Consider the following 10,006-nt stretch of genomic DNA (forward strand, 5'->3'; position numbering starts at 1 on the left):
AGAGGGGGCCACATCTGGCCCACAGGCCTTAGTTTGCCCATCACTACACTATCCCATTCTTCACAGTGGCTCTCCCAAATCTTTTTATATTTCTTCAAACTTCCCATAGCTTCCCCTCTTCCCACCTTCTCATCTAAGATCTTGCATCACATTTTACAGAAAAAATTGAGGCCATTAGCCATCCATTCCCTGTTTTCTCCTCTTTTATCTTATATCACTGAGATGCTTTTTCCTACTATCTCTTCCTTCACCCATCTCAGATGAGGAAAAGGCCTTATAACTTACCTTATCCTCTCCCTTATAAGCTGCTTAACAAATGTTGATTGATTGAAAAATTGTTATTGACTGGTGAGAATCAGGAAAGGCAACTTTTATGAGCCTTGAAGGGAGATAAGGATCCTAAAAGGTAGAGGTGAAAAGGAAGTACCGTGTTGACTATGTAATTACAGGGAGGTCAGAGATAGCATGTCAAGTTTTGGAAGCAGTGAACTTAGAACAAAGGAAATGCATGAAAATGGTTAATGTGAAATGTAATTGGAAAGTTAGTTAACTGTCACATTGTGGGAGGTCTTAAATGTCAAGCTAATGAATATTTTATCCTAGAGACACTAAAGAATCAGTGACATTTTTTGAATAGGGGAACTAAATGGTCTGATTATTTTGGCCATTGTGTAGAAGAAGGAGGGGAGAGGGATGGAGCCAAAAGAAAAGGAGACCAATTAGGAGGCTATTATCATAGTCCAGATGATGAAGATAAAGGTATAAATAGATGGTATTCATTGTTTCTCTCTTGCCCTTCCCACTAATTCCATAGGAACTTCTAGATTTCAGTGTTGTGAATGCTCAGGAATCTTTGATATAGAGAAAGTGTATCAAAGGGTTAGATGAAGAGAAAATGGAATAGCACATGGCATGGAGCCCAAAGGAAAAAGGAAATTAGGTTCATGGCCATCAATGATCTTCTCTTTTCCAGTTAAATCCAATTGTATCAAACTTGGATACAATCCCTCCACCTTTTCCCAATTTCCAACTCTAGACTCAAGCAAAATGTCCTTGAAAATTACAGATGGCTAGCCTTTAAAATCCTCTTACTGTCATGGACTATAATTGTGGGTTTAGTGAAGGTGAATTTTCACACTTTTTGTCTTTGGCCATCATTTAGGTTGTATGTTGCCATTTTGCCTCAAGTACCTCAGAGTGGGATAGAAAATCAATTCAAAAGGATTTTTTTGATATTATGAAGGTCCAGATGAGATTAGATAACATAAATTTATAGTGGAAAGATGTGTTATTTTTTATTAGGAAGGGTATATTTGAGGGATGGAGGTAGAGGGAATTATTTTACTTTCCCCAAGATCTTTTATTAAATACATATTTTCTACTGGATGATCCTCATATTATTTCCCTATCCCTTCTTCCACAGGTTTTCAGAGTTCATAGGGACAAATTTTCTATAATATTTAAAAGTTTAGGCTCTATCTGTTCAGTCACTTTCAGTTGTGTCTAACTCTTTGTAACCCTGTTTGGGGTTTTCTTGGTAAAGATACTGAAATTTCTTGCCATTTCCTTTTCCAACTTAATTGGGAAGTAAAATATCTCTTTGTTCTCTATCTCATTTGTATGTGCCTGTCATTCTCTCTCTCAGGAAAAAATATCAATGGAAAATAATTCCATAGGGAGTGGAGAAGAACTATGTAGAATATTAGAACTAGATGGGACCCCAAGTTTTATAGGATCATAGGCTTAGAGCTGGAAATATTCTCACAGTCAGCCTAGTACTATTCTCTATTTTACAGTGAAGTGAACTAAGACCCAGGGGTTTGAATGACTTGCCAAAGGTCACACAAGTAATGTTTCTCAGAGGCAGGTTTTGAACCAGTGGAACCATTGCTTTTGCCAATGCATCTCACATCCAATTCTTCTTGTTTTGGGGGGGATCTCTTTCAGTTTTATTGATGTTTTGTGTTTCTATTATATACATTTATTGATTACTCCCACTTCTTGAGAGGACTCTCCACAGTAAGTAAGCTAATAAGAAAGTGGCTTCATCTGGAAGTGCATCCAATATTTCACATTAATGGAAAATTTTTTTTCTCCCTTTCACTTTGAAAATGAGAAATCTGAGCCCCAGATGGATGTGATCACATTAGAGAGAGAAGATGGCAAAGCTGTGACTTGAACCTAAATCTCTGCCTATTTGAAATCACACCCTAGAACAAATCATAGAAACAATAATTTCATTGAAGACAATGACAATGATGAGAATTCTTACCAAAACTTATGGGATGCAGCCAAAGCAGTTTTAAGGGGAAAATTTATATCACTGAGTGCATATATTAACAAATTAGGGAGGACAGAGATTAATGAATTGGGCATGCAACTTAAAAAAAAACTAGAAAATGAACAAATTGAAAATCCCCAGATGAAAACTAAATGAGAAATACTAAAAATCAAAGGAGAAATTAATAAAATCAAAAGTAAAAGAACTATTGAATTAATAAATAAGACTAGAAGCTGGTATTTTGAAATCACACCCTACTTCTTGGTTGGAATGGGAATTTTACATTTGTGTGGAGGGAAAGAGTAAAAGGTCTGAAATAGGACAAAAGTAATAATCAATTTGTCTTTGACAACAATAGAGGCAATTCTTCACACTATTCTTCCATTCTTTCTTGCCATTTCTTTCCCTCTCTAAAACTTTACATTAAAGCTACTATTGGAAAGTGGTGAGGGAATAGATAAGAGAAAACATGTTCAGAAAAGCAAAGGAGTTGGTATTGGAAGTAGAGTCTGCTGAATTATTGTTGTATTCCACTTATTCCCCTCTATTTGATCATTTCAGCCTCTACCTAGATGAACTTTGAACCGGAGTAAATTGTCCCAGAAAAGCAATTCAGGAATTGACATACCTTAAAACAAGAGTTTGCCATAAACCATGTCATTTCTATTGTGGAGTTTAGATCTTACAAATATGAGATTATGTTAGCTGAAGACCTTAAAAATTCTATTTTAAATTTGTAGGCTGGTTATGATGGTGAGAGCATTGGAAATTGCCCATTTTCTCAGCGGCTTTTTATGATACTGTGGCTTAAAGGTGTTATATTTAATGTTACAACAGTGGACTTGAAACGGTAAGAGGACCACAGAGTATTTTAATTTCAATGAATATAACTAATTTTCCTCTTACACTCCCCCCTTTTCTTTTGTCCTTTTCACTTTTGGGGATTCTCTGGCTCTCCTCTTCTACTCCTGCCTACCCTTCCCCCACCTCTCTATAATGGGATCATATAAACAGACCTCTATATTCCAACATACATACTTACATGGGTAGAAAACTTGAACATCTAAGCTTTGGCACAAGGAGTATGGTTCTGGGGGAGGAGAAGGTGGAAAGAGATAATGAGTCAGGTCCTCCAGTATATATGGGCTCCTTTTGTACTCCAAATCAGCCATATACATTTTGAATATGGAGCTAAACACACTGTAGAGTAGCTCAGCTCCATGGATCAGGCTGTTCTTCAATGCCTGTGTAAAGAGAATCAAACCTGTCATTTTAAGGAATCCTTTTGATTTTCTTGTCAGTAAAAATGATTGTAAACCTGACCATTTGCTTTGAAATAATAAGAATTGTTTCTGGCAAAATTGGAACAGATAACTAAGCAAGGAAAATAAAGAGTCATTGACTGTTAACTCTCACTAACCCACTAACCCTATTGTTCATCTTCTCTTAGGAAACCTGCAGACTTGCAGGATCTGGCTCCTGGAACAAACCCACCTTTTATGACTTTTGATGGAGAAGTAAAGACAGATGTGAACAAGATTGAGGAGTTCTTAGAAGAAAAATTAGCACCACCAAGGTACTCTACAGGAAATCAATGGACTAATCTGGTTAAGATATTCCCCAAAATAAAATAAAAGAAAAGCTTGCAAAGAACACTGAGAAAGAAACTAAGGATATAAATTTACATTCCATTCTTCTGCAACTACCCCCAAATTACCTTGTATATTGATATAGTTATAGCTATAGCTTGCATATTCCACCATTAAAATGTGAGGTACTTAAGAGAAGGGTCTCTCTTTTGCCTGTCCTTTTATCCTTAGTAGTAAGCATAGTGCCTGGCACATTGTAGATCTTTAATAAATGCTAGTTGTTTGACAGACTGATTTATATTTTGTGGGAATATTCCTACTTTTAACATGAGTTGAAAAAGGTGGATAGAAAACTGAAGGTTGGTTGGCACACTATATATACAATTAGCACAGTGGTACAACTAAGTACTTAGTAAATACTTTTGGCGATATTTGTGTCAAAATATCACTCCAGAAAATTGGGTGACAGTAGAACTGACAGACATTGTGTCTTCTGAATATCAAGTGACTTTAATGTTAGCCCTCTCTAGTATGTTTTTAGGAGGATTTTCCAGGAGGCAATAGGGATAGGTCCCCAAAAGGAAAGACTTTAGAGACATTCATTTGTTTTTATCTCTTAGATAAACTTCTTTCCTCTACACAGTAATGACCCAGAATATCTCTTGTCTATGACATCTTTCATTTTGACCTCCACAGGTACCCTAAGCTTGGAACCCAGCACATGGAATCAAATTCTGCAGGAAATGATGTATTTGCAAAATTTTCTGCATTTATCAAAAATACAAGAAAGGATGCCAATGAGAGTGAGTTCTTTTTAGTTCCTCTGGTTTTTTTGCTCCTCAGGAAGGACAGTTTAGAATCCTGAAAAGGACATTGGCCTAGAAGTCCAGAAATTCAGACATTAGACAAATAACTTTTTCTCTGTGACTCAGTTTCCTTCTCTCTAAATTAAGGGGACAATACTAGATGGCTTCTAGTTCTTTTTGGCTGTAGCACTTAGGCTAAAATTTCATCAGGGAGAAGAATTCTGTTCTGGAAAACATCAATGTGGACGAGCAACTATGTAGTGCTTTTAAAAAATTGATTAGTTAAGAAAAATTTCCCACAGTTACATGATTCATGTTCTTTCCCTCACCTCCTCTCACCCCCCTCCCATAGCCAATATGCAATTCCACTGGGTTTTACATGTGTAACTGATCAGGACCTATTTCCATATTACTGATATTTGCACTAGGGTGATCCTTTAGAATCTACATCCCCAATCATATCCCCATTGACTCATGTGATCAAGCAGTTGTTTTTCTTCTGTGTTTCTGTTCCCACAGTTCTTTCTCTGTATGTGGATAGTGTTCTTTCTCATAGGTCCCTCAGAATTGTCCTGGATCATTGCATTGCTGCTTATAGAGAAGTCCATTACATATAGTGCTTTTTAAAGAACAAAACTAAACTAAACAACAGACCTATAATTTAATTAGTATAGGGAATTCTAGATGAGACTAGAAAGATATATAGTAGTATAATACTTTAAAAGCTAAACTGAGAAATTTATATTTTATTTTGGAGGTAATAGGAAACCAAGTTAGGGACAGTTACTGGGTGAGAGAGTATAGATAGAGAAGAAGAGAACCCAGGATGGAGCCTTGAGGTATACCCATAGTTAAGAGGAATCATTTGGATAATGGGACAGCCAAGGAGACTGAAGTGGACCTTCTCAAATCTATAGGAAAAGAACTAGGAGAGAGTAATGTCATCAAGTCTCAAAAAAGAGAAAAGGGTAAACAACAGTACCAAATACTACAGAGATATAAAAAGATGGCCATTATACTTCAACTCTAAGATTTCATTAGTAATTTTGGAAAGGATAGTTTCAGTTTATTGTTGAGGTTAGGAAGTCAGATTACAAAAGACTGAGGAATGAATAGGAAAGGAGAGGAAACGGAGGGCAAGGATCTGAGAAATTGAATAGGATGATAACTTGAGAGGATAGAGGATTTTAATGAAAATAAAGTTTTTTTTTGCTTTTGTTTTTTGATAAGGGCATATTTGAGCATATTTGAAAGCAGTATGGAATGAACTGTTAGAGAGAAGCCGAAAATTGTAGAAAGAGAGGAAGGATGAGTCAGAATACAATCTGCTAGCATAGATAGGTGAAGATATGATCAAGTCTAAATGTGAAGGGTTTGGGTTTGAAAAAGAGAAAGGCATCTTTTTTGTGAGAAACTAGAGGAAAGAAGGAGGGAATGGGAGATGATCTCAGGGGGCTTTAAGATGAAGAGAATGGATAATAAGGGAGATAAGTTTGAATGGTCTCAATTTTCTGAGCAAAGTAAGAGGCAAGGTCCTTACCAGAAAGAAGAGATGTGGGAGGTTTGCAGAGAAAAGAAAAAGTTTAGAATAACTTTTCTTTGGATTGAGAGAATTAATTTGGGAAGAATAAAAGAACTGCCTTGCTATAGTGAGGGCCTATGTAGAGTTGGCTAACATAAATTTGTAATGTACCTTGTAAACATAGTGGTGAGACTTCCTCCTATCTGGATTCATCATCTTGTGAGCAGGAGCTTCTCAGGCCTCTCAAATGGTAGTAACATTGCTAACTACCTTAGTCTAACGTAAGAGAATTAACTAAATTGACTTCCTGAACCCAAAGAACTTATCTCTTGAACCAGACATTAACTCCAATTGTGCTTCTTTGTAATTTTTCTCCTTTTTTGATTCCAGATTTGGAAAAAAATCTGATAAAGGCTTTGAAGAAACTAGATAATTACTTAAACACCCCTCTGCCTGATGAAATTGATGCCTATAGCTCAGAAGACATCACTGTTTCCAACAGGAAGTTCCTTGATGGGAATGAACTCAGTTTAGCAGATTGTAATCTCCTACCAAAGCTCCATATCATTAAGGTTTGGATTTCTCTTCTCACACGAATTGAAGAAACCGGGGGTTTTTTGGCCAGACATTAAAAAAAAAAATCTAGAGTCATGGATCTATTTAAAAGTCTGACTTGTTCCTATTTCTAATAATCAGCTCCTCCATTTCATAATCATGAAATCAAAATGGCAGACAGCCTAATGAGGTACCTGGTCCTTGCTCCCATTCACTTTATCCTCATTCATAATACTTTTTAATTTACTCATTTACTTCTATGGTGCAAAGAGAAGATATGAAAAACCAATGCTTGTCATAGTATGTCCACAGACACTCTCTCAATAGAATCCTTACAGCTTAAGCCAATGTTCTAGCAATAGGATAGGTAGCAAGGTGGAGCTGGACTGTCCTTGGTGTTTCTCAAAAGTATAGTTCATCCTTTCTAGGGATCTTTGCAAGTATTAGAAAGAATCCTTAAAGACTGTTTTTTTTTTTAATTCTCCTCTAACTCTGGAGAAGCATACTTCCAAATCATTTAATTTCTTTGTGATCATTGTAATTATTCAGATTATTCTTTCTTTTTGTATTCTTTCATTATACTGTATATTTTTTATTATTCTGCCAACAACTCTGTATCATCAATTTTCCTCTTTATGTGTTTCTTAGGGTTTAACCTACCTGACCTAGATTTACAGGAAAAGAAGTGATGTAGTTCATATTCTTAGAGTTGAAGGTGACTTTGCTGCTAGCAATCTAAAAAGGATTCCCTAAACTCTTTAACTGCTATTATCTCTCACAGCCCTACAACCTCTGAATTGTCGGACACATTCACTCTATTCAAAGAAAGGTCTAACTATAGCTCTATTCTCTACTGACATTTACTCTGTGCCCACAGTGTTTAGAATTCAGGAGCTTCTGGGGGCACCAGGGGAGGGAAATATGAGATATGATTCTTACTTATTCCTTACATATTTTGATACCACTTCCATCTTTTGACTGTCAGTACAGCTTGATCTTGACCCAACTCATCATAAAAACATTTTTAAATTTCAGTGAAAAAAAATGAAGACTCCAAATTGTTAAGATCATTTATGATCCTGGGACCAACTGAAGCAATTATTAGAAAACTTAATTATTCCTTGTTTTAGGTCCTTAAAAAAAACTTTCTCTAATTCCTGTTTCCAATGACACATATCTTTAATGATGCCTTTTATACAAATAAGTCATCACTGGTAATATGCTATACCTTACCTATATATACTTTTATCTATCTTTTGTCATTTAAAATTAAACATATCTATTGAATACTTTTTTTTGATTCTGCTAAAAATCAGTCTAATGTTATTGAAGTGCATAGATAAAGAAAAGAGAGACAAGCATTACAACCATACAATGTGATGTTCTAAACATATACCAGTATTCAGTTGCTATGAATCCCACCAAGTTGATTGTTAAAGCAAAGTGACCACAAAATTTCAAATAGTATTCACCTGTCTGGAATCCATCTGAAAAATAATCTAAACAACAATAGTAATAGCTAATTTCATAGAACATTTTAAGGACTATAAAGAATTTTCTATATTTTATTACATTTGATTTTACAATGATTGAAGTGTACATTATATATGCTATTATTATAATTTCAGAGGACTTAAGAACTGATTAGAAATGTTAAATGGAAAAAGGAGTAGTTCTTCCTGACAGGTATAAATCATGTGGCCTATCACTCTCTGTGGAGTCCTGGTTCTCTGGCTCTTCAAACAATACAATTTGCCTTCCATCTTTAATTATTTTTAAATTATATTTCATAGAATTATTTGGTACAAAATATTTTTTACTGTATTTAAACACCTACCCATTAATTCTTTGAAACTAACTTGCTTGGATGGTCAATTCTTCAAAGTTTTACAAGATATTGTTTTGGGACTTTCTAAGTCCATGCCCTGGACTTCAGTGGCTCCATTTACTCTTTCTTTTTTTTAAACCCTTACCTTACCTTTTAGAATTAGTACTTATTGTGTATTGGCTCCAAAGCAGAAGAGTAGTAAGGGCTGGGCCATGGGAGTTAAGTGATTTGCAAAAGGTCACCCACCTAAGAAGTATCCACCTAGCTACCTCTAATCTTTACTCTTTAGCATTCCTGCCTTTCCTTTTTCATTAAGACCACCCTAACACTGATGTATCTTATGCTGATTTCCATAATAAGTTTCATCAGGATTACACAAAATAACACTGATTTTTTTGAGCCCCAAACTGGCCTTTTCCATTTCCTAAATGCAGCTCTGTGGAGGATTTGTTTTCCTTTGATAACTTCAGGAATTGGAAAAGAAGATAAAGCAGTCAGTCCCTTTTAGAATTGCCTAATATAGTTACTTATCTTGCTGAACTTTTCCCTTTTCTGATTATTCTTTGTTTTCAGATAGTGGCCAAGAAATACAGGAATTTTGAGTTTCCCACTGAAATGACTGGCCTGTGGAGATACTTGAACAATGCCTACACTAGAGATGAATTCACAAATACCTGCCCTGCTGATCAGGAGATTGAGCATGCATATTCTGATGTTGCAAAAAGGATGAAGTGACCCCACAGTCACTGATGATTTTCTTAGAGAAGGAATCAGATGAAGCGGTGCACAGAAAAAAAAAATGTTTTGTGTTTTGTCTTAAGCTTTGCCAATAGTCAATCCTTTAAAAAAAGCTGGTAGTGTGATCTGCTCAATGCCAAATTGGATGCATGCATTCTACTTGTACACATATCTCTATCGACCAAATATCCATTGATGTGAAACACACACTCTTGTCCAATTCAATGTTAATAACTGGTTGTTATAATCTGTGGCTTAGGATTGCATATTTTAGGGGTTTCATTTTCAAAGCAAGTTATGTTATGGTTAAAATTGTTCCTTGATTTTTTTTATTTTTCTGTTTTCTCTCTCAGACATTTTTTAGCTGTCATGATCTTATTATATCTTGATTTCTTACAACTGAAATGTCAGTTTAAATGAAAGGAACAGCTGAAGGTTACATTTGCCAACCCCCTTGACAGTAGTCCATGAAAGAACTTTAAAAAAGTATTCCTGGAATTTTTTAACTCAAAGGGACCTGAGAGATTACTTAGTCTTGATTCTAATAATTTTACAGAGGGGGAAAACTAGGACCCACAGAATGTAAGTGATTTGTTGAATGCCAAACAGCTCAGTTCATGTCATATCAGAGATTAGGAATCAGGGCTTCCAGATATTCTTTCTACCATATTAGAATTTCCCCTACAA

The 10,006-nt window shown here is 35.5% G+C and overlaps 1 protein-coding gene across 1 annotated transcript in view; it reads left to right on the top strand.

The window, feature by feature from the left end:
• CLIC6 (chloride intracellular channel 6) overlaps window positions 1-9,334 on the top strand; it is an 85,498-nt gene extending 76,164 nt beyond the window's left edge. Inside the window, exons 2-6 of the mRNA XM_044670239.1 lie at window positions 3,022-3,131; window positions 3,732-3,857; window positions 4,567-4,673; window positions 6,589-6,770; window positions 9,155-9,334. Of these exons, the coding sequence (XP_044526174.1) occupies window positions 3,022-3,131; window positions 3,732-3,857; window positions 4,567-4,673; window positions 6,589-6,770; window positions 9,155-9,316 (687 nt within the window). The 3' untranslated portion in view covers window positions 9,317-9,334. The remainder of the gene's footprint in view (window positions 1-3,021; window positions 3,132-3,731; window positions 3,858-4,566; window positions 4,674-6,588; window positions 6,771-9,154) is intronic.
• Window positions 9,335-10,006: the final 672 nt, after the last annotated feature.

The sequence above is a fragment of the Gracilinanus agilis genome, chromosome 3 (assembly GCF_016433145.1).
Source record: "Gracilinanus agilis isolate LMUSP501 chromosome 3, AgileGrace, whole genome shotgun sequence".
Lineage (NCBI taxonomy): Eukaryota > Metazoa > Chordata > Mammalia > Didelphimorphia > Didelphidae > Gracilinanus > Gracilinanus agilis.